Below are 22,663 nucleotides of genomic sequence, written 5' to 3'. Positions count from 1 at the left end.
TTAGTGTGTATCCTGCGAGCAAATTTGCGCTCAGAGCCCTAACTGAGTCGGTCAGATTGGAAATCAACCGGGAGAAACTGCCCATAAAAATCACTAGTATTAGTCCTGGAGCCGTCGACACTGAGTTCAACCAAGCAGCGTTTCCAGCGGAACAACTGAAGAAACTAGCCCATGTAAACTCGTCGCAGAAATTAATATCAACGGAAGATGTGGCCGATTCAGCTTTTTACGTTTTAGCGACTCCAGAACACGTTAATGTTAAGGAGCTCATTATAGTCCCTCATGGCGCTATTTATTAGTTATTTTTTTAATCTCTGATGATCTTGTAAAATTGTTAAAAGAGTTTCAATAACAAACGCACTGCTTTTCTATGTACAATGACCTTTCAAGCCCCCCCCCCACAATTCAAGTGTTTAATCGGGCTTTTATGCCGCATATTCAATCCCCGTTGTAATCAAAAAATCCTTATCCAAAAACTATTTATGAAGTCTTCTGTATGTGTTCAATTCTAATAATTGTGCTGAATCAGGCACTTATCTTAATGATAGTGGCTAGAAATAAACAAGAAAATTTGATCAAAAAAAGTTCAATGGTTAACTACATATTTATTAAGATTTGATACAAAGTTTAAAGAGACTGATAATTAGTTGCAAGTGTTTGCCACTAATTCATGTCGAAACAAAAGTACATTTTCAACGAGGGGATAAAAATATGTTCTAGCAGAATCCAATGGGTCGTTTCATCAATTGAACAGTTAAAAACATGCAAAGCTGTACCAGTAAACAAAATAGTTTACAGAACCGAATTAAACGAACGGCTTTTTATTAGAGGTCGCTTAGTCTCATATCCTGAATCTCTCCATTCCTGTACTTGATTTTATACAAAAGCTTTAACGGTTGTGCAGCGATGCGCAACTTATTTTTCATTAGATACTTAAGGGATCCTGCAATGAGTAAAAACGGAACAGAAAATTAATGATTTTTCGCCAAAAACTCGAACTTTTAGTCAATCACTTACTTGGTAGATCAGGTTGCTTTTTTTCAGGAACGTGAGTCTTTATAAGTTGCTTCACAAGTGTATAGAGCTTCAATGAAGTGAATCCTTCGAATCGCGCCACGTACTTTGTCCAATCGATGCAAGACCACTCAGTCTCGTTGTTCTTATGAAGCCTTCAGACAAGAATTAAATCGTTAATACGGCATCAACGGTTGTCTGAATGGTTTACCTTTTGGCAAGTTTCCATTTGATCGCGCCTAAATCACACGAATTGCCTGGGATGAACAAAGCAGGATGCAAAAAGTTAAGCCACACAGGTTTTAAAATGCGCACAGGAACGTTGTCCAGCTTTTCCGATAGTTTTGCCCATTCTTCTGCAGTGATCTGTCTGTTCTTGAGCAAACCGATGTCTTTCTCATCTATATCCGTTGCTTCCAGTAGATACTTGATATAAGAAGCCGCATTTCTGCCACTCCATTTGATTTTCCTTGAATAGGTGGTCTTTAGCTTGCCTATCCGACAGGACACGGCAAGTAAGGATCTGTGCAAGTGCTTTGCCACTTCGGTTACCGACATCTTCGGTTTCTCCTCCATTGCCTTCAGAATGAAATCGTCTTCCTCTTGAGAGAATCTAAAAAACTCAGATTTTCCTTTGTTTATTAAATATTTAGTATTCAACTCACCGTCCTTTAGTTACGCGATCCATGAGCAACTTGAATCGTTTGAACACACAATAGGGCGTTCTATTATGAAGACCGCGCGCCAAATAAAAAAGGAAATTCCTCTTCGCTTCGGGGGTAACTCGTTTAGCATGCAAACAGAAAAACTTCTGCGGTTGATTTTTCAGTCTAAAAACCTAAAAATGACGCTGTATAACAAACAGAATGTAAAGACGCAGAAAAACACAGTACTTGTATGAAATTCAGCCAGTTTTCCTGGATTTGTTGGTCTTCAGCGCTTGAAAACTTGCCAGTTTTCACTTCAATCCCTTTCTCGGCGATCCGTTCGCGTTGATCTGCTGTTGGGTTGGAGGCACGATCCACGATCTTATGCAACCGCGGGACTTTGAAGTCTCTATTGAACCTCTTTAGCCCTAAAAAAAACTGAGAAATTCATAGAATTTTTAGTGCCCATTTAATGCTTACTTTTAAAGCCGCATCGGAATCATTTGGATCGGCATCTTCTGCAAAAAAAGACCTTTTTGATTTTCTGTGGAAGTCATCGACAATTCTGCTTTTGGTATAAAATTACGACGATTATTACCGTAGGAATGATCCGAGGCTTCATCCGCCTCCTCATCGCTGGAAAGCCGTCGTTTTTTTACGGTGGACAGTTTTTTTTTAGCTTTTTTCCTGATAGTGTTGCTTGCTTGGTCATTCTCTTCATCAGCTTCAGATTGTATTTTCCGCTTAGCTCGTTTTTGATGCTCTGATTTGTGGCTTTCACCTTCGCAGCTGGAAAAATTTAAAACATTTCAATTTACTTTTACGGTTGTTTCGATCCTGGCAGAAAACTGTGATTTGCGCTTTCTAGTTTTATAGGTTCTGTCTCTTATAATCGCGCTCTTTAAATAAACACACTTACTTAGATTCGCTGTTATTGAGTGACTCCGAGGAAGGGTTTAAAATCGATGTTTCAACCGCTGATTCACATGAATCCATTATTTGCTTCGCAGCTTCGCTGCGTCCAGTATTTTGCCCGATTTCCTCATCATCAGTTGTCTTGGTTTCGTCCAAAATGCGCTTTTTCCTTTGAGAATTTACAAGGTTAGAGAGTTGTTTTAATTTATCTATGCAATGTTTGCTTAAAGTTACCAGAGTTTATTTTTTTTATGCTTATTTGAACGTTTCCTCCGTAAAATCTTGATCTCATCAGCGAGTTCCGAATTGCTAACATCTGCTGAACGACTGCTGAAAGATGAAAAATTGCAGTTTTTTATTAATTTATTTTATTTATTGCGTTTTAGCTGGAACCCACCTCGCATTATTCTGGTTTCGCCGTCGTAAAATATCGATCTCATCACGTTCATCGCAGTTCGCTTCCTTCAAGAGGCTGTTAATAAATGTTTTTATTATTAAATCTCTAATTGACAAAACACATTACTGCATCAACTCCTATTACCTGAAATTACTTTTTTTCCATTTCTTCGTACTTTTCTTCATTAAAATCTCGCTGTCGTCGAGATTGTTTGACAAACTATATAAAGCATAAGTGTGTAAATAATTGTTAAAATGTTTACACAGAAACTTGCCTGCCATTATGTTTTGAGTGATTCTTTGGACGTTGCTTCAGCGAAATGTCGCTCTCAACAGGACTATCTGCATTTTCATTTGAAAAACTATAAATAAATGCAGTATAAAACATTGAAAGTAGAAAAGCAGTTTGTTGAAAACTTTTTTGTTAACAATTTTGCCTCAAGATTTTGGGTCCTAAAAACTTTGAATTTTTTTTTAACGCCGATATTTTATTACTGTCTTTTTGTATAAAAGAATAGAGGAAATTGTAATAAAAGGCGTAAATGGTAATGGGAAATACTCTGGTTAAATCAGATAGAAACCAACCTGCCATTATTTTTTACGCGTTTTTCTGGAGTTTCCTCGAACAAAATATCGCTCTTATCGAGACTATCCAAGCACAACGCATGTTGATTTGATAGCCTGCAAAAAAATTAATACCAATATTAAACTAAGAGAATAATGAACTGGGTTTTAACATTTTAAGGCGTAATCACCTGCCATAATTTTGGACTTTCCTGAAGAGAAACCTTGCTCTCATCAAGACGCCCCAAACGGTCAATCTGTTCCTCTGAACTAATGCTAAAACAACGAGCGATTGATAGCGCAAATATTAAAGAGTTAAAGCGGTAGTATGAAAAAGTTTTAAGAATTCAATTAAAAAAAGTTTTGCTTTTCTGTTTGCGGACTCGTCTATATTGGAGTCTCACTTTGATCAAGGTTTCCCAAACGAACAGCTCTTGCAACGGAAACGTTACTAAAACAAACGCGTTTCCTAATTATCCACATGCAAAATATAAATAATTAGTAACTTGGCAAATTCTTCTACACCTACTTTACGCTATTTTTTCGGTGTTTTTTCCACTTTTTGGTCGGCAAACCGATGGCATGCATATCAAGAATTTCCGAATCGCTTCCATCGCCAATGTTGGACGCCTCATTGCTTGCACAAAACATTTAAAATATATTAACTATTGTCCCAATGTTAATTGAAATTAACGAGAAAAATGGGTGGACTTACCTGCAAGCTTGGACCATAATGTTTTTATTTCGGAACCTTTTTCGGTTGCGATAACTATTAGCTTCCAATGGAGTGGCCTGAATAATATCCTGAGAACTTGCAGGAGTTTCACTGGGTTCTAAAGCTGTATTTTGCTTGGACTTTTCCTCGTCTACTTCGGTACTGGAATTTCCAATGTAAACGACTGTTTAAGGATAAAATGAAAAACATTACTTTTGCCTACTATCCCTAGTTAAAGAACTAAAGTCAGATAGGAATGACTCGCTTTGTTTCAGAGTTTTACAGGCGGTAAGAATGTCTTCTATGCGTTGTTCCCATTGGGTTGCTTCAGCAACAACTTCATTTTCAGCTGGATATGCACCTGTAGTTTCCAAATGTGCACAGTCTCCATTTGTGCTGGAAATTAGCATTACAGATTTGATTATGGTTCGGTTAAAGCTAACAAGGTACCTTTGGCTATGTGAGTGAGCGGCAAACGGATTGGAGCCTGCCTGAGACAATTTTCTGGCTTTGAAATTGCCATTTTTACTGCTTCGTCTTCGAATCCCTATCGAGGTGGGCTGCATCAACCTTTGGCAAACGTTATTTAACTGCACTATTGATCTGCAAATAAGCAATACGAAATCGTCGAAAACTGATCTTTCTAGCGCTAATCGCCCGGATTTTAAACAGTTTAAACGTGAATTCAGTGGGACTTACTTTTGAGAGGAATTTGCAAAGCTGTGTCTTGTTTCGGAGACCTGCGTTAGGTCTTCAGACTTTTCAGTCTCTTCCCCCGTCAGATTCACCATTCTAACAGATTTATTTAATTAACTTACATGTTAAGCAGTTGCTTAACCTATCAGCAGTAGGCTGGTTGGTCTAACTAGAGTGTTGCTTAATATTAACCGGTCAAATTAGCCGAGCAACAATTTTTAGGCACGGTTTTTCGAAATGTTTAACAGTTGGAAACCACGCGAAAACCAATCAAGCAAATTGTAAGGTTGGCACCTCATTTCTACTGCTTTGAGTTGTGATGTGATTTTTTTCGTCTTGTTTGATGGTTTTTAACAACATGTATTTTGTAGTGGCTTTCTAGTTCAACATTATTGCTTCCCTTCTACTAAGGAAGCGATTGATCGCCATAGATAAAGACAGGTTATCACTCTGTGATCTGTAGATGATAAACCTTTTTGGATGGTTTTGGTTGCAAGGAAAGGACTCTGAAGAGATCCAAAGGAATTTACAACAATATAATATTATATACAGTACTTGTACAGCTATAGAGGTTGAGGGGCACAGGCCCGACGTACTGGACCACTTCCGCAACGAGCTGGTAGAGAGAAGAAGAATATGTTTTCAGGTTACTTCCACCAGTGAAATATGTGGTTATGTCCGTTTAATGTTAGAGTGCTCAAGAGTATTGTTATTGCTGTCAAGGGGCCCCATATTAGTGTTCGTTGATACTACATGAAAAGCATTGGGAATGCAGATGAAAAGATGGAACTACATCAAGTGGAAACAGCTGCAGAAAACACGTCTACCGAACAAACGCCACTGGTGGGCCCCAGTCTTTCGTCAGCCGAACATTTGGACGTAAACAGCGCGAAACGTAACGAAACTACCACTTCAACGGGTTCGAGCGCAGTTCTGGACAGTAGCCCGAAAGAACCAGAAGCTGCACAAAGCTCATCTGCTCCGCAGGAGCCTCAATGCGACCCCGAAAGTGTGCACTATGAAGGGGATGTAGCCATCTATACAGACAAGGAAACAGGGTATCAATACCAATGGAACGCTGAAAAGAGCGAGTGGATGAGCAAGCCGAAAGTCACGTATGACTATGAAGATGAAACACATGTTTACACAGACACTGATGGTACGAAGCTGTTTTGGGACAAGGCAAAGAAGGCCTGGTTTCCCCGGATTGATGATGAATTTATGGCCATTTATCAGATGTCGTACGGGTTCACTGAGGCCCCGAAGAGTCCTGAAAAACCCGAACCCACGCCGGAGGAAACGGCCGAAACTGCCAAGCCCAAGGGGGAGAAAAGAAAAGCCTCGGAACCCACATGGTTCGAGGTGGACGAGAAGCAAAACACCAACGTCTACGTATCGAATTTGCCTTTGGACATTGAAGAGCAAGAGTTTGTGGACTTTATGCAAAAGTGTGGCCTGGTGATGCGAGATCCAGTTACGGGCAACTTCAAAGTGAAACTCTATCGAGAACGCGGCACTGGACAGCTAAAAGGAGACGCGCTCTGCACGTACATTCGGATCGAATCAGTCGCTTTGGCGTTGAAATTGCTGGACGGCTACATCTACAAAGACCATAAAGTCAAGGTGGAACGAGCCAAGTTCCAGCTCAAGGGCGAGTTTGATCCCAAGCTGAAGCCCAAAATGAAGAAGCGAAAGGACAAGCAAAAGTTGAAAAAACAGCAGGATAAACTGTTCGATTGGCGGCCGGAAAAGAAGGAAGGAGACCGCGCTAAACACGAAAGAATCGTGATCATAAAAAACCTGTTCGATCCGACGATATTCGATAAGGACGTCAGCCTCATTTTGGAATTCCAGGAAGATTTGCGCGAGGAGGCAGGCAAAATAGGCGAAGTCCGCAAAGTGATGCTCTACGATCGGCATCCAGAAGGCGTCGCTCAGATCAACATGGCATCGCCCGAAGAAGCAGACCAAGTAGTGGCCAGACTAAACGGGCGCTGGTTTATGAAACGGCAACTGAAAGCGGAGATTCATGATGGAAAAACCAAGTACAAAATGTCGGAGACTGATTCACAAATCAGCCAGCGACTGGAAGGTTGGGACAAGTTTCTGGAAGAAGGGGAACCAAAGCCCGAGGAGACCAGCACCAAAACATGAGAAAATTGGGCAGTTTATTTTATTTGATTGCATAAATTAAATGAAGTCAACGTCTAGGTGGACTTTATGTGTTGGGAAAATAACGGACGTCTTATCATAAATTAGCAGTTTATTTTTATTGAATGGTTGAGAATGTCCATTCTACATCAAAATTTAAAAATAAAATAACAAAACAATCTAAACGAAAAATTAAGTTTTAATTTACATGTCTAGGTTAGTATAATACTGTATTACATACAAGAAATGCACTTCTATTGAAACTTACAGAAGAGTATCTTTGATAAAACTTATATCACGTATCTCACTCAGAGTGGAAACTCCGGTTTTTTCAGTAACATAAACAGGTCTGAGTCACTATTGAGACCCAAAACAGCTGATCGATTCTTCAGATATAAGATCAGGAGTGGCTGTTTTAAACATATTTACGATTTCGTATATTATTTTGGTTTTAAGGTACTATTTGAAATTATCAAAATATGCCTTTAAATAAATGAAATAAATCACATACATGGAAAATCGTTAATCGTTACGACGCAATGGCGCTGATCGATAACATCACAGAATAATGAAATAACTTGTCTGGGTGCATGTGAATGTGAACCATTTTTGATGCACGCAAGTCCGAAGATGAGGTACGTTAAAACTTTAATATTCTTTTACAATACGATAGTCTATAGGCCAAAAAACGACAACCCTAACTTCCTAACTATGTAGACATTATCTCTCAAAATATAATGTACTTTTGTATCTTTTTTACCCTGACTGATGCAATTAAATTATTCACCCTTTGAGCTGTATGAAACCACGTCAATACCCAAAAGTCTGGCCCACAGGACAGTATGCTGTGTAAACAAAACAATTCGATACAGCAATTAAAAATGGTATATGTCTAGTAAATAGTTAAGTCAGTCTTCGATTGGGAATAAATATCACAAGTTTTGTTTAAATTGTTAAAAAAATGTAACGCCCTCTTTGTTACTCGGAACAGTTAATATTATTATTCTTTGCTACCTTTACTCACTAAGATATCACAGATGACACCGTGAGCTAATTGCTAATGGCAAAACCTAACGCGTTTCAAGAGAACCGGACGAAGTACATGTTTCAATGGTTGATACCTCCATACCAAGAAAACGGCTAGATTTACATGATTGCGAGCTAATTTAGCACCACGCCTACAAACGACAAACGAGATATTAAATACTTAAAACTACATATATTTACACGACACTAGCAGTTCTGAAGATCCTCTTTTTATCCCGTTCCAAAAAGATTAACGAGCAAACTCCCGGATTATCAGTGATTCGAGAAAACCATTACAAACCTAGCATTGCGACAAAATGTATTGTATCCATAAATAAAGTATTGTAGAGTTTAATAGAAACAAAACAAGGAATATAAAAACAGTTTTAGGTAAAGACTAACGAATAAGCAACCCAAAAATGATAAAAATTTGTAAAAAAAATAAATAAAAAATCTCTTAAAAAAAATGTCTATCACTCTTTGACTAATTCCGGACAGTCAGCATAGTTATTTGTTGGTTTTGATAAATAGTTTTACGTTCCACCTGACATCTAATAACAATAATCACAAATTTTCCTGGTTAATTTGCTGAACTGCTTGGAAAATGACTAAAATCGATTTTTGTAGTTCAATTTAAAAGAGAACTTAGAGAAGTAATTTTGCTACCTAATTAACATAAAACGATATCGACCGTTAAGTAGAAATCATTAGATAAGTGAATACTGCGATTTAGTCCTGCTTGAGTCATTTCACTAGGATCCTGGTACGTTATTAGCACCGCATAGCATCAATATAATATTATGTATCATTTTTAAATACTATATAATAAAATAGCCGAAACTCCCCTTCTATATGTTTCGTGCATTTCAGTGGCATACAGAAAGTTAACTACATCTAACTCACACATTAATCAAATTCCAGTTCATTTCCTAATTAAGGAAACAGTTAATTAGCCTTAAAGTCTTATTCCAAAATCCCAAATGATCCGGGTAGCAAATGATTAAAGAAATAAACTGGAATTTTCTATATAAGAGAGAAATGTTAAACGTTGGAATTATATCAAAGATTGCTAGAGCGAGGAGCTGGCATTGAGCATTCGCTTAGCTGCAAAAGTCGAAAAACAGATGGAATGATGTAAAAGTACAACCTCCTTTGTGAAATATTAGGAGACATTAGTCCTACAGGCATCCGAAGTATTGAGTTCTTTGATAAACTGTTAACATTCAACTTAGACATACGAAATACCGTTCTTAAAGCAAAAAAAAAATAAACCGCAAGCAAAAATTAAATTGAAATACATTCTAAAAGCATAAGTAATTAAAATGGGCGCCGTTTGTATGAACTGAAGATCTACATCGAACTTATTGATCAGATGTGGTAGCTCTGCATCAAGCAAATCCACATAGTAGCTCTGCATCAATCCCACATTCATTGAAAGGAACAATATGCTATCAACTGGCAATTATATTCACCTGGACAATACTGAGAAGAGCTAATACTAACACCAAATATGTTTTGAATAATTATTTTTACCAAGACCCATGTTTAGTTGACGGTTATTCAAACAGCCAAACACTGGACTTTTTCGTTAATAAAATAAAACACTGCAAGCACTCATCGGCTTGAGGTGTTTCACACACGAGTTTCAGATCACTTAAAATTTGCTTTTCCCTCTGCAAAAGAATGAAAAAAATGAACAGCGTTAGGTCAAAGACTTTTCATACTTGACGACCCATTTGAAATTAATTTTTGCCCATTTGATGCACCACTACTGTTGAACAGTGGCAGTAGGAGGCGCCGCATATTGGGGAGCGTAAGCGGGATAACTAACTGCCGGATACTGTCCATAAGGACCACCTTGGTTTTGTTGGAAAGCACAAGGATTTGCCGCACCTGTTAAACCTCGGCTTTGGAAAAATTTATGGCTGATTATAGATTGCAGCCCATCCGGCACACCAGAAGTGGCTGGTGCCGGAACCATGTAAGCCGGAGTGTTTCCTGCGGGAACGTATGATGCCGATTGCATGGCATTCTGGTACTGTTGACGATGGTTGAAGCGTTGGTTGAAATTTCGCTGATTTCCTTGACCTAATGTTAGGAATTTAATTACTATATTTACGCTAAGAGCACGGAGGTCGCACAAATCAAACAATAAAAATTGTCGAACATTTCGTTGCTTTGAGTAAAAAGTGTTACTAAACTCAGTCAAGGGAATGTTCTTTTAATGTGCCACCATTCCGACACCTGCCAGAATAAAAATGTCTTCAAGCAGGCTCTAATAGGTGGCAAAATCTACCATTTAACCTATTAGTAAGTCTCGACTTACCATAATTGCCCCTAGCTTGGCCGTTCATCTGGCCTTGCCCATACAAAGGAGGACTGTAACTCTGCTGATAAGCTTGGGGATTTTGGAACTGCTGCGAGTTCTGGTATTGGTTAAAGCCGCCGTTATTGTATCGCGGCTTTTGCTGGTAGCCGTCTCTCATCTGAGGTCCATTCTTTGGAGACCCACCCATAGCCTGTCTGTTGCCATAGAATTCCATTGCGGCATAGTTGTTTTGTGGCTTCTTTTGCCAGCCCCGATTTCCGTTGTTATTCGAGTTGGGCGATACGTTATCCTGCAATCAAACACTAAAGAATTACCGTTATGCCGGGAAGACTCGAACGGAAATGTACCATTTCAATTAAACTATCTTCAACTCGTCGTAATGAGAAATATCAGCTGAATTGTATGCACACCAAGCAAAATGTTTAGTTGCAACATCAACACTTTCAGGCCATTAGTTTGATATCGCATCGGACCCCATTGACAATCGCGAACGGTTAGTTTTTCACATAACACACATAGCGTGCCGCATCAGGAACTGCTCAGCAAAGGAAATAATCTAATTTCCAAACTAATCGAAGCAGTGCCTGATGAGAAACACACTGGACGCCGAACAAACAATTCTTCGTGCACCAATAGAACCAGATATTGAGATACTTACATTGAAATAGCTATTTTGTTTAAAATTATTAACCTTGTTTCGCTGACCCCAGCGATTACGTCCAGTTTGAATGTTCCTCGAGCTTTGCGCGAGTTCTTGTAGTTTTGAGGGAACGTTCTGTTCTGCTTCTTCCAACACCGAAATCAGGTCTTTCGCTTGCCTTTGATTGTTGGAGGTGAAGAAGGTGTAGGCAGTACCGGCTTGTTGGCAGCGGCCAGTTCGACCTAAAAATAACAAGAAAATTTGATCAATTGCTCCGATTTCCATGCCTGTATCTAAATCGTACCAATGCGATGAACGTAGTCCTCACTGGAGTTTGGATAATCGTAATTGATCACATACTTGACATCTTCAACGTCTAATCCTCGAGCAGCCACATCAGTCGCGACCAAAATCGAAAATTTTCCGCTTCTGAATTCGTTCAATACGTAATCGCGCTCAGGTTGAGATTTGTCTCCGTGGATGCAAATTGCGGAAAACCCTAGTAAATTAGCACTGTAACTATCTGCTCGGAAAATACGGAAGTATGTATATGTTTTCTTACCTACAGATTTAACTGCTTTGGTGATTTCATCAACTTTCTTCTTGGTTTCAACAAACACAATAATTTTGTTGTTGCGATCTGAAGCGATCTGCTTTAAGAGAGCATTGAGTTTGTCCTCTTTGTCAGGTTCTTCGCACACTTCGACCACTTGCTTGATATTGTGATTTGCTGATAATGACAAGCCACCAATATTCACCTGAGAACATTCCGCATTTAAAAATCACCTTAAATAAAGAAAAGTATATAAATTCATGTACCTGAATATAGTCAACCAGGAACTCTTCAGCTAAGGCTTGCACTTGTTTGGGCCATGTAGCCGACCACATAAGAACTTGCCGATCGGGCCTGATTTGCTGAATGATCTTGCGTATTTGAGGCTCGAATCCCATGTCTAACATCCTGTCAGCTTCGTCGAGGACCAAATAAGTGCAGCGCCCCAGATTGGTAGTCCCTTTCTCCAAGAAATCAATCAATCGGCCCGGAGTTGCAATTACGATTTCAACACCCCGTTCCAAATCTCGTGCTTGCGGTCCTTTCGGCGACCCCCCGAAAATACAAGTGTTGCGAATCATGGTGTTCGATCCGAATTCGTGGGCAACTTTTTGAATTTGCTGGGCCAGCTCCCTAAGGAAAATCAACAAGTTTGACTGATGTTCAGCCAATAAATACATAAATTTTTTGGACGGTGACGCAACCAAATACATGTGCTTGTTTCAATAATTACCTGGTTGGGGCAAGAATCAAAGCAATGGGGCCTTCTCCTCGTTGCGGTCTTTGCTGATGATTAATGTGGACCGTTGCCGGCAGCATGTATGCCAATGTCTTTCCAGAACCAGTCTGGGCAATACCTGCAAAAAATCAAGCAAATCTCAAATAGGACAGTCTTGAGATGAGAGAAACACGTGATGAAATTACCTACTAAATCTCGTCCACTTAAAACCACCGGCCAACCCTGCGCCTGAATGGCAGTGGGATCTTCGAAACCTTGCGACATCAACACTTGCAAAATATATTCTGGAAAGTTGGTTTCCTCAAAATTTACATTTGGCTGAGGCACATTTTCTCCCCTGACAATGATGTCCTTCATCTCTCGGTATTTCTCGATGTCCTCCGGCGTCCTACTTTGGGTATTCTGGTGTGGAACATAGAAATCTTTTTTGAAGGGTTCCTAAGAAAATAGGTCAGAAAGTGTCATGGGATGATTGGGAAGGTTGTGGCATTATACTTTCAAGAGGATCGAGGACCACAAATAACTAAACTGTTAGAAAAAGGTAAGCAAGGTGAACACATCTGACCACTTACCAGTTCGGCTTCCCATGATGGTACAGTCTGTCTATCATCGGTTTCGTGTTCGCCTTCCATCTGCTGGTTGTAGTAGTTGTTATAATTCCTATTGTTGAACTTTCGATTGTTGAACTGTCTGATGTTTGGACCGCCGAAATCTTGCACTGGGGCGATCGCATGTTGCTGAGGCGGACCATTCCAGTAATTCGCTTGTTTTCCAAATTGTTGTTCATTGCGATCAGGTCGGGCTCGGTACCTAAACAAATCACTCTATTTAGATTTTTCATTAGAAAATCACACATGAGCTGATTTGGAAACTATGAAATTTTTCCAAAATCGACCAATCAGCCGCTTTTGCAATAAGCCATCTGTGGATTAAGGAACAGTTTCCAAAGCAGAAAAAACACTATTTCAATTGCTAGAAGCGGCCACTTCAACAGCTTATTGCTTACTTTTATTTTTTTACACATGAGCGTTCTTGCTCATTTTGCCTCCGAGATATGAGCAAAAACGGGCCGAAAAACATGAAATTTTGGCATAATCTTGAACCTAATTGTTTGATATTAAAATTTCGCTTTCTGGGTCAAAACTACTCGAATTTCCTCACTTACGTTGTTACGACTGAATCGAGTTTTCAATTCTCTATCCTGATGCCAAAACGAATGCTGTGGCTTTTGAGAAACTCCTGAGAAACTTCGAAAAGAGCAACGATGACGTTGACCATGAGGTCAAATTCAAGCATTTTTTGAGAAAACTGCAACATATCCTTATCGATGGTTCACTTTCTAAAAAGGCCATTTAGTTCTCTTTGGAATGATGTAAAAACGGGCGTTTTTGCTCATTTTGCTTCCGAGAAACATGCAAAACGGGACGGAAAACATGAAATTTTGCAATAATCTTACGTCACCCTTGCATAAAACGACGATAATTTTTCTAATTTCATAGACAACAGCAGACTGTATTTTTTCTACATAACCTCCCCCTTGACTTTAAAGCTGGATCCGCCCCTGCATGTGAGTGTTCAAGTAGATTAATTTTATGAAAAATTAGTGTTAAAATGTGGTGTAATGTTAAGAGTGTGGGTGATTGAACAAGACTAAAGAGGTGCGCTCGAAGGTTTTTTAATTGGAATTTCTTTTTAATTTAGGAATTTATTTCTTATTTTATTTAATTTGGAATCATCCAGCCAGCAGTATTATTTCTACACAACCCCCCCTGAATTTAAAGCTGGATCCGCCCCTGGGCGTCACCATTAGGGACTTACACAGGCTTAGCTTGAGGCGGTTGTGGGTGACACGTGAAAAACGCATTTTGTGTAATAACACTTAACAAAATTGGCCAAACTTTGGATGATTACTGTTACGAGTTGTTCTGCCTTTCCTCTGGTTGTCGTTTTCCGACGGGTTCTGTTTTCGTTTGGAATAAGTGCCGACTTCAGTACCGACCACGTTGCTGGTAAGTTTTTCAGTTTCTAGTTACGATTAATCTTCCGATTTGGCTAATGGCGACACTAACCGATTAATCTCGGGTTTAATAAAAATAACGTTAATGTCGTAAGAAATTCTGATTATGTATTAACATTATTTGGCTAGTCGGGTTCAGCCATTTTCGTGTTCGTGTTCAACAAAACCAACGTTACACTGACAACGTTGGAATAGAAATTCTGGCTGTTTAGATCGAATTGATGATTCATGTTTGAAGCGCTATTTAGTGCAAAATATTTTTCCCTCGACGCCTTAGCACCCAAACAAATAGGGCTTGAGATAACATTTCTTGACTGTGGCAAATGAAACAATGCAAAATAAGAAAAATATTTATAGACTAGGAGCAAATAGTTCTAAAAAATTCTATCAATCTATTGTTCTCCCTACTATAAATTTCGTATTTTGCATTGTTTTATTTGCCACCATCTAGAAATTTTATCTCAAGCACTATTTGTTGCCCCTTTTCCACACAGCTAAGCTCTGACCCAAGGCCAAGTGAACCAAGACTCAATGCTTTTGAAAGTCTGTAAAGAAGCAATTAACACATAGGTGATAATGGAGGCCTACTTGGCCTGTTAGACATTCGAAGGAAGCCAATATGTCACACTATGGGAGACCCTTTTTCGTTTTTTATTTTATTTTGTCGCCAGCCAAGTCCTCGACCCTCATAAATTGAAGGCCTCGAGAATGAATCTCTGGTACGGTAATCCAGCTTTAAATACAGTATTTTCAAATGGATTCTACGTTAATACGCCTTTGAAAAGTTTGGGTAAAAATCCCTAAAATTGACGAAAAAAGCGCGTATAAAGAAAATTGATTTCTCGCAAAAAAACATTAGAACTGCACAAAATTGTTTGTATACTATGAGTAATTAAACGAGCAGCATCGGAAATCATCAAAATTTTTTTCATATGGGTTTTTTTCATACGGGTTCAGGACGATAAAAGTTTTCATTCGGAAATCTGGAAACTGCGTTATTTGCGACTAGCGCCTTTCTCCAAAAATTATCAAATTTGTTGATGCATTTTTTTCCGAACTGAGCATTTGTGTGGATTGTTTGTTGCAAGTAAACGCACAAAGAGCGTTAATTGCCCACTAAACGTTGGAGTTTTTCAAAATTTTTCTCAGCTTCTGTCCGATATCACAAAAAAAAGTTTGAGCTTAGTCGCATTGTTTGAATGTTGAAATTCTGGTTGAAAAAGTTTAGAAGCAAAATATCTGAAAAAATATAACAGTAATTGTTGTTGATGCGAAAGAAGTTGAATTTAAACAGGCACTAATAATAGTGCTGTACAATGATTTCGTTCATTTGTTCAAATATTTCCTCCCTAGATTGGCTGGAGCTCTTTTTTTCCCGGAAGTTAGAACAAAGCCGCTGACCGCAACGTTTTCTTTTGTGAGATCGAGGGCGGTGCCTATTGAAACGGTCTTCAATAGATTTTACAAGTTTACGAGATTTGTGTTGCTACTGTTTAAATTAGATTTAGATGGCCACCGAACTTTGCATATACGACTTTTATGCCTGTTGTGTGGCTTGTTTAGAATTTATTCGTAAATTTTAATATTTATAACAATAAAATTTTATTATTTATCAATATGCATTAATGTCTTACACAAGCAAAGCATTGTTTCGCAGGCAGGAAATTGTAACATGCAGCTGTAGCATAAAGTAGTTTCAGCAAAAGCCATTGAGGGCCCCAAAACAAGCCCTTACAAAACTACCCATAAAAGGAATAAATTCGCAAGTAAAGCTATACTTACATTTGAGAATTATGATAAACGTTATTGTACTGCATGTTACTAGTTGAGAAACCAGGAGATGATTTCCAAATGGCGGACGAAAGTTCAAACTATAATAGAATAAAACGAGCAATCACCAAGTGATTAATCTTTGACGTGTGAGTTTAAAAACCGCTTGGTAAATCGCAAGACTGTTTTTTAATTTGCAACAAGTATGGCCTTAAAATACTTCAAAAATTAATAAAAATCCTACCTTGTATCCCAAACCACGCAATGTAGCCGAAACGAAGAACGGAAATTCTTAATGCGCGTGCCTTTGACGAGAGAACATCCCGAGAGGGATGTCTGTATTACCGACTGAGCAAACGGTTTATACCCATATATCTATTTTACTTACCATTACTTTAATACATAATCCAAATAATATAATATGTATATATAATTTAATACCAAAGTAATAATAGGTATATCGTATAAAAAGTTTGGCTTCAACGAAAAATGCTACATTTGGGTAAGGCCAACGCAAAGAAAATTTACCTGTTTGGCCCTGTTAGATAATAATCCCGTTAGAGAGTTACAATGGACGATACCTGACAAGGACCAAAATTGCAGTATTTCTCATTAAAATCCCCAGTACTCAGAAGCTTTCAATAAAGAAAGTGCGCCAACAGTGGGTGCGCAGGAAAACATTTTCAAATTTTCGCGGGATGCAAACGGAAGTTACGCTATCTGGTGGCCGACTATCAGCAACAGCAGCGCGCTTTGTCTGCAGCGAAAGAAGCGATCCGTCTGTTTCTCTCTAAAAGTTTGCCGCATTGCAACACGGCCCCTGATTGGGCGGATTCTATCCCTACCACTTCTGCCACACCAACTTCGGGGCTCGACAAATGAAAAGTCCCTTCCTTCGTCCTTGTTTTCTACTAGACGTTGTAGAGGTAAGTCCACTTCATCTCCACTCTCTCCCCAAGCCTGTTGCAAGATTTTATAAAATGTTCCGTTTTATTGCTAGGCCATTTGGTTCTTCTTGTGCATCCATCTGCAGCGCTATTTCCAATTTGCACATTACTAGAAAGCTCGATCTGCCAAACATAGCCAAAATGTAAGTATTTTATCGTTATTTTTTTAGGAAATTAAGAACATGATGTGCTTTGTAGGTTCAAATGATGCTCAATTCCGTTCTAAAGTAATTCGTTTCGATAGCGTTTACATGAAAGTGTTTTAAATGCGGCATTTTGCATATTGATTAATGGCCGCCATGTTGGAACTCCAACGTGGTGGTGTGGTTTTCCGGCGTCCTCCCTGTTTCGAAAATTCTTCGTTATTTAGTAGGAGTCCACCCGGATTTGCCCTGAATCAGATTCATTGGGGCGCGTGTTTTAAAGCTTTGATATGTTTTATTGTGAAAACGTAATTTCCGCATGGCAGCAAAAGGCCGAGGCGTCTGTCGAGTGCAATGACGCCATTTTCAAGGCCCAGCCATTCGCGAAAATTCGGTCGCGGCAGTTTTTGCAATTCACTTTCGCCATTCGAAACGAACTGGTAATTGAAATCTTGTTTTATAGTACTGAAAAAGATGATCCAAATCCTTGGAATTTGAAACACGTGTTTTTGTTAAAGGCCGCTTTATCTTCAAACCTGGTGCTTCATTTTTAGGCTTTTCTTTTTCTTGATTAATTTTCGGTACAGTTTCAAAACCGCGTGGTTTACTCTACTATTTTTTACGAAATTGTTGAAAATTTGTAGTTTGTTTTGTTTGCTGAAAAAATGTACTGAAAATGGTCGTGGCAGAAATGCACCCTAATCTTTGAAGATTTTTTAGAAACAAGCAAGAAAACTGATCATGCACTATATCTGGAGGGTTTCTTCGTTCTTTTTCCGTCCAAAAAAATGCTGATTGTCCATAAATTGCAAAATAATAAGAAAGCACGTCATGTCCAAACGACCCGGTATTTATTGTTGAAAATGCGATTGCCTTGCTGTTTACTGTTAAAATAATGTTTTAATGGCTAACATTCCATGATTCAATAATGCAATCAAGTTTTTGCCAAATTTTGGGATCTATTTCAAACCTCATGATTGGTTGCGGTTATGTTCATCACGTCTTCTCTTCTTATTTTATGCGGCGTTGCATGGACTGTTGCACGTTAATAGCATGCTGATGAATTGGACTTCAGAAATAAACAGAAACCAATGTTGCCACTTATTTAACCCATAATAATTATTATTTATACTGGCACTCCGAGAATAGACATTTTCTTTAAATAACTGAAATCTGTTGCTAAGGCGAAATCAAATAAATTAATTAAAAATGAGCAATAAATCTACACTACGCCAAATTCAACGCATCTTTAAACCTTACAACATTAATAGTGGGTAGTCTGGGCTAGCCCAAACTTCCAGCACCCACACGAACGTATACTATTCCATTTATTTATGTATAAATATGTCAGTTTGTAAATGTTTTCTAGCATGATTTTATGGATTATCCGAATTTGTTTTTCTGCATGTGATATTTTAAGTGTACTTTCTGGAAAAATTAAAAAGAGCTCCGAAATCCGCCAAATGTAAAGTGCACGATCCTCCAAGGAAACGAAAATAAATATTTCAAATTACCGGTAAAAAATATTTTCTTTTGATTAGAGTTTATTACGGCGTCACCGATGATCAATAACTTGGGCAAACTGATTATCTTTAGCTGTATTTTCAACTTTGTTCTCTTCAATTGTTTCAGGTCTTACGGAAGCCGTCAAGGAGATAGTAACGGTTACAAAAGCCGTCAGAGTAGCTACCAGAATGGAGGAAGCAAAAGCGGTTATGGCCAAAGAAATGGAAGTAGTGGTGGTGGCTACGGCCAACGGAGTGGCAACAGCTGGGGCAGTCAAGGCGGAGGTGGAGGTTATGGGAAGTCTAGTGGAGCTGGAGGTCGTATGCGCCCAGTAGAATGGGGCAACAAACAACTGCGACCGTTCAAAAAAGATTTCTACGTCGAACATGATATCATCAAGGCCAGGTCTGACTACGAGGTCGAACAGTTCCGTTTGGCCAAGCAGATCACTGTGGAAGGCGAAGCCCCAAAGCCGATCCAGAATTTCCATGAAGCTAGTTTCCCTGATTATGTAATGGATGCGATTGTAGCGCAAGGATATGAGTATCCTACTTCCATTCAGGCTCAGGGCTGGCCTATTGCAATGAGCGGAAACGATATGGTTGGCGTCGCCCAAACCGGTTCAGGTAAGGAGATTTTCGTATTATAACACCGAACTTTTTTTACTTACAAACAAATTCATGATGAGACACGTTAAATGAACAAGCTGTGATTATTATATGCACCCATTTACCTCTAAGAAGAGCTGATCCAACCAAACTACTGGATGGTATTCCAGTGCATCCCAGGCAGATAGTTGACATGCTTCTGTTTTTTTACAGGCAAAACTTTGGCCTACATTCTACCAGCCATTGTCCACATTAACAACCAGCCCGAAGTTCAGCGTGGTGACGGTCCAGTTGCTCTTGTTTTGGCTCCGACCAGAGAATTGGCCCAGCAAATCCAGCAAGTGGCGAACGATTTCGGTAAATCCTCACATATTCGCAATTGCTGCGTGTTTGGGGGTGCCCCCAAAGGACCACAAGCCAGAGACTTGGAACGTGGCGTTGAGATTTGCATTGCGACTCCCGGACGATTGATTGACTTCTTAGAGAGGGGCACCACCAATTTGGAAAGGTGCACTTATCTTGTTCTGGATGAAGCCGACAGAATGTTGGATATGGGCTTTGAGCCCCAAATCAGGAAGATTATCAGCCAAATCAGGCCTGACAGACAAACGCTTATGTGGTCCGCCACGTGGCCCAAGGAGGTGAAAAAACTGGCGGCTGACTTTATGAATACGTATATTCAATTGAATGTTGGATCTCTGGAACTCTCAGCCAATCACAATATTCTGCAAATTGTGGATGTTTGCCAAGAACACGAGAAGGAAAATAAGTAAGTTGGCCTTTCATTACTGATCATGCGATGGGTGTAATGTGAAACGTTATTTTCAGGTTAAATAACTTACTGCAAGAAATTGGAACGAACGGGGAACCAGACTCGAAAATCATAATTTTCGTCGAAACCAAGAAAAAAGTGGAGGCAATTACGCGTACAATTAGACGATTTGGTTGGCCTGCCGTCGCTATGCATGGAGACAAGAGCCAGCAAGAACGAGACTACGTGCTGAAGGAATTTAGAAATGGAAAAGCCACAATTTTGGTGGCCACAGACGTTGCAGCTAGAGGGCTCGGTAAGTTTCAAAACGCGCTCCTTGAATTGGTCGATTGATTCGAGATCCTAAGTTTCAAATTGTGATTGCAAGATTCATTGAGTACTTTGAGCAATATTATTTGCCAATGCCTGGCTTCTCAATTTAAGGTCAACTTGATCTAAGCAAGTTTTGAGGAAAACCAAGTGGGTTGATGTTTACGTTATGTTGGGAGCCAGGGTTAAAGATTTTAGTAGCATTCATTGGGGATTTTCCAGACTGGTGTTTTTTACACAAGGGCGGGCGGGGGCTGGTCACCGGTAATTGCAAGATTTCAATTACGCACATTTATACGCTTTTTGTTTCGTTTTTCATTATGCAATTGGTACGAAAGGTGAAGCTGATTTGTTGAGATTGCATTGTCACTATTAATAAGCAGATCGTTGGTTTACACCTATATTAATCAGTCTGGTTATCCTTTTTGTTTCAGAGGCACAAGCAGGATAGCCATTGATTTAGCCCTATTTAATGAGCTAAAAATATGCCAGTGTTGTGTTCTAATGAAAGTTAAGGATGCAATATTGTCTTGCGGGTGCCTCTATTAGACCGGTGGAAGATTTTGGTGTCAGCTTTTGACACCGACAATAGTAACGCTCTTAAACCAGACAATATCCCTTTATGATCTTGCCTAACCCTAACATGTCCATAATCCCGATTCCCTGCTCCAAGCAATGGAGGAAACCATTGCAACGGAGGAACTGTCAACTTTAAAATACTATTGATCTTCCTATGGTCAAGATACATAAATCTGCTGGAGTGTTTGAGTGGTCACCTTTTTTACCATCAATGTTATTAAGTCATTATGGGTCCACTAAAGCAAGAAAAGCAGATATGCTACTAATTTTTCAATGTTACTCTCGAATCGAATCTATCCACGATTCACAACTTCAAGGATTTTCGTTACAAATCTCGATCATGGTTAGTATATTTAGTTTTTATTTTGAGCATGATAGTTTTATTATTGACTAATAATTTCATTTTAAGTGCTAAGTATTATTATTGAGTGTGGCTGTACGGTAGACGAATGTTTGCTGCTAACACTTCAGATGTATTGAATTTCGGGATGATTTTGTCAAAACCATTCCGATTTTTTTGTTGATTGCTGGGTCTACATCATGTTGACTGGAGAATGAATGGTTTTGGAGTTGATTAATGTGAACGTTGGCTGACTTAGTAATTGATGTTTAGATGTTGATGGAATCAGATACGTAGTCAACTATGACTACCCCAACTCTTCAGAAGATTATATTCATAGGATAGGAAGGACGGGCAGATCCGACACCACTGGGACGTCTTACGCCTTTTTCACTCCGTCCAACTTCAAACAAGCCAGAGATCTAGTTTCAGTATTAAAGGAAGCCAATCAAGTAAGTGATTTTTGCGGCTTTTGCTAGCTTCAAGTCAAGTCCTCTCAAATTGGCATGCCTTTGCTTCGTTCCACAGCAAAGCATGAATGCTATTGGGAGGAAGATTAAATAGGGAAATATGCCTTCGGTGTCCACACAATCAAAGTCTGGATCCCATCCTCAAGTTTCCCAACAGTTTCATTTAGTATTAGTTTCTGATGTTTACATTTCATCAAATTGATGCGGATTTTAATAGAATGTTTTTTTTTTAAGGTTGTGAGCCCAAAACTTGAAGAAATCGCTACCCGCTCCGGAGGGTATGGCGGTGGCAGCAGAGGCAGATGGGGATATGGGGGTGGTTACAAAGGCCGGGAGAACAACGGCCCGAAACAGCATTCCCGGTTTAGTGGGGGTGGCGGTGGCGGTTTCAAGAGCAACGGGTACAATAAAAGTAAGTGTATTTTTCCTAGTTTTTTTGCATCAATGCTTATTGCTCGGTTTTTAGGTTATTGATCACAGTACAAACAATCTGCAACAGGTTGAAAGAGCATGTGGTGGTGTACATATGGGATGACAGCTTACCCTTCTCACCCAGTACGAGGAGTACATTTGTTCCCTATTCAATGTTCTAAATCTGTCATATTTATAGTTTTGTTTATGACTGTGATAGAAGTAGATTTCTTCTTTAAAATAAGTTATTTAAATACAAATTGTATCAGATTGTTCAGAATGGGGACTTTAAGAAATAGATGTTTTGTAATTTATGTAATGTTTTATTTAATACCTGCAGCTGATGTACAGGGTTATGCACGCTATACGACACGGACGTTTGCGGATAGCCCTTTTGTTTTTTGCA

At 39.2% G+C, this 22,663-nt stretch overlaps 5 protein-coding genes across 12 annotated transcripts in view; 3 read left to right on the top strand and 2 right to left on the bottom strand.

Moving 5' to 3' along the window:
- Positions 1 to 375, top strand: part of LOC109544759 (farnesol dehydrogenase) — a gene marked incomplete in the record, with an annotated part of 1,185 nt that extends 810 nt beyond the window's left edge. Inside the window, 1 exon segment of the mRNA XM_048669152.1 lies at positions 1 to 375. Within this exon segment, the coding sequence (XP_048525109.1) occupies positions 1 to 299 (299 nt within the window).
- A 213-nt stretch (positions 376 to 588) lies between these two features.
- On the bottom strand, positions 589 to 5,150 carry LOC109544760. Of its 6 annotated transcripts, none has more exons than XM_019915083.2 (20): positions 4,951 to 5,150; positions 4,702 to 4,854; positions 4,465 to 4,647; positions 4,252 to 4,413; positions 4,066 to 4,173; positions 3,941 to 3,987; positions 3,728 to 3,812; positions 3,558 to 3,653; positions 3,248 to 3,334; positions 3,118 to 3,192; positions 2,974 to 3,048; positions 2,811 to 2,906; positions 2,581 to 2,745; positions 2,260 to 2,450; positions 2,142 to 2,179; positions 1,908 to 2,099; positions 1,680 to 1,852; positions 1,226 to 1,627; positions 1,018 to 1,169; positions 589 to 943 (listed from the first exon to the last, which is right to left on the bottom strand). In XM_019915083.2, the coding sequence occupies exons 1-20, from the start codon at positions 5,040 to 5,042 to the stop codon at positions 825 to 827; spliced, it is 2,691 nt and encodes an 896-aa protein (XP_019770642.1). In that variant the 5' UTR covers positions 5,043 to 5,150; the 3' UTR covers positions 589 to 824. The 6 variants fall into 6 exon arrangements, with proteins under 6 accessions (XP_019770642.1, XP_019770643.1, XP_019770644.1 ...); XM_019915084.2 differs by having other exon boundaries at positions 2,811 to 2,903; XM_019915085.2 differs by having other exon boundaries at positions 4,702 to 4,821.
- Positions 5,151 to 5,573: 423 nt separating this feature from the next.
- On the top strand, positions 5,574 to 7,365 carry LOC109544763 (HIV Tat-specific factor 1 homolog). The gene has a single exon (XM_048669151.1). It carries the CDS (start codon positions 5,701 to 5,703, stop codon positions 7,099 to 7,101), a length of 1,401 nt encoding a protein of 466 aa, XP_048525108.1. The 5' UTR covers positions 5,574 to 5,700; the 3' UTR covers positions 7,102 to 7,365.
- LOC109544762 (DEAD-box ATP-dependent RNA helicase 20) lies at positions 7,193 to 16,521 on the bottom strand. Of its 3 annotated transcripts, none has more exons than XM_019915091.2 (11): positions 16,417 to 16,521; positions 16,185 to 16,273; positions 12,958 to 13,195; positions 12,571 to 12,823; positions 12,380 to 12,503; positions 11,913 to 12,279; positions 11,656 to 11,851; positions 11,398 to 11,592; positions 11,112 to 11,335; positions 10,451 to 10,742; positions 7,193 to 10,212 (listed from the first exon to the last, which is right to left on the bottom strand). In XM_019915091.2, exons 2-11 carry the CDS (start codon positions 16,217 to 16,219, stop codon positions 9,893 to 9,895), a joined length of 2,244 nt encoding a protein of 747 aa, XP_019770650.1. In that variant the 5' UTR covers positions 16,220 to 16,273; positions 16,417 to 16,521; the 3' UTR covers positions 7,193 to 9,892. The 3 variants fall into 3 exon arrangements, with proteins under 3 accessions (XP_019770650.1, XP_019770652.1, XP_019770651.1); XM_019915093.2 differs by having other exon boundaries at positions 12,571 to 12,787; XM_019915092.2 differs by having other exon boundaries at positions 11,145 to 11,335; positions 16,417 to 16,520.
- A 476-nt stretch (positions 16,522 to 16,997) lies between these two features.
- On the top strand, positions 16,998 to 22,571 carry LOC109544764 (ATP-dependent RNA helicase p62). Its single transcript, XM_019915096.2, has 8 exons — positions 16,998 to 17,098; positions 17,173 to 17,262; positions 18,895 to 19,394; positions 19,590 to 20,145; positions 20,205 to 20,443; positions 21,650 to 21,828; positions 22,081 to 22,258; positions 22,313 to 22,571. Coding segments are annotated over exons 2-8 (1,662 nt in total). The 5' UTR covers positions 16,998 to 17,098; positions 17,173 to 17,260; the 3' UTR covers positions 22,321 to 22,571.
- The last annotated feature ends 92 nt before the right edge of the window (positions 22,572 to 22,663 follow it).

This window comes from Dendroctonus ponderosae, unplaced genomic scaffold (genome assembly GCF_020466585.1).
Source record: "Dendroctonus ponderosae isolate FM_Combo_2020 unplaced genomic scaffold, Dpon_F_20191213v2 Dpon_F_20191213_8, whole genome shotgun sequence".
NCBI lineage: Eukaryota > Metazoa > Arthropoda > Insecta > Coleoptera > Curculionidae > Dendroctonus > Dendroctonus ponderosae.
The sequence above is the reverse complement of the archived record's forward strand: the minus strand, read 5'-3'. Positions and strand labels throughout refer to the sequence as shown.

Coding starts and splice junctions, on each gene's coding strand:
- LOC109544760 (XM_019915083.2), bottom strand. CDS start 5,042: ATGGTGAATCTGACGGGGGAAGAGACTGAAAAGTCTGAAGACCTAACG. Junction 4,855..4,950: donor TTTGCAAATTCCTCTCAAAA/GTAAGTCCCACT, acceptor GCTTATTTGCAG/ATCAATAGTGCAGTTAAATA. Junction 3,049..3,117: donor TGGAAAAAAAGTAATTTCAG/GTAATAGGAGTT, acceptor ATTTATTAACAG/CCTCTTGAAGGAAGCGAACT.
- LOC109544763 (XM_048669151.1), top strand. CDS start 5,701: ATGAAAAGCATTGGGAATGCAGATGAAAAGATGGAACTACATCAAGTG.
- LOC109544762 (XM_019915091.2), bottom strand. CDS start 16,219: ATGCAGTACAATAACGTTTATCATAATTCTCAAAT. Junction 13,196..16,184: donor GTTTATCATAATTCTCAAAT/GTAAGTATAGCT, acceptor TGATTTGTTTAG/GTACCGAGCCCGACCTGATC. Junction 11,852..11,912: donor TCCTGGTTGACTATATTCAG/GTACATGAATTT, acceptor GAATGTTCTCAG/GTGAATATTGGTGGCTTGTC.
- LOC109544764 (XM_019915096.2), top strand. Junction 20,146..20,204: donor GAACACGAGAAGGAAAATAA/GTAAGTTGGCCT, acceptor CGTTATTTTCAG/GTTAAATAACTTACTGCAAG. Junction 21,829..22,080: donor TATTAAAGGAAGCCAATCAA/GTAAGTGATTTT, acceptor TTTTTTTTTAAG/GTTGTGAGCCCAAAACTTGA.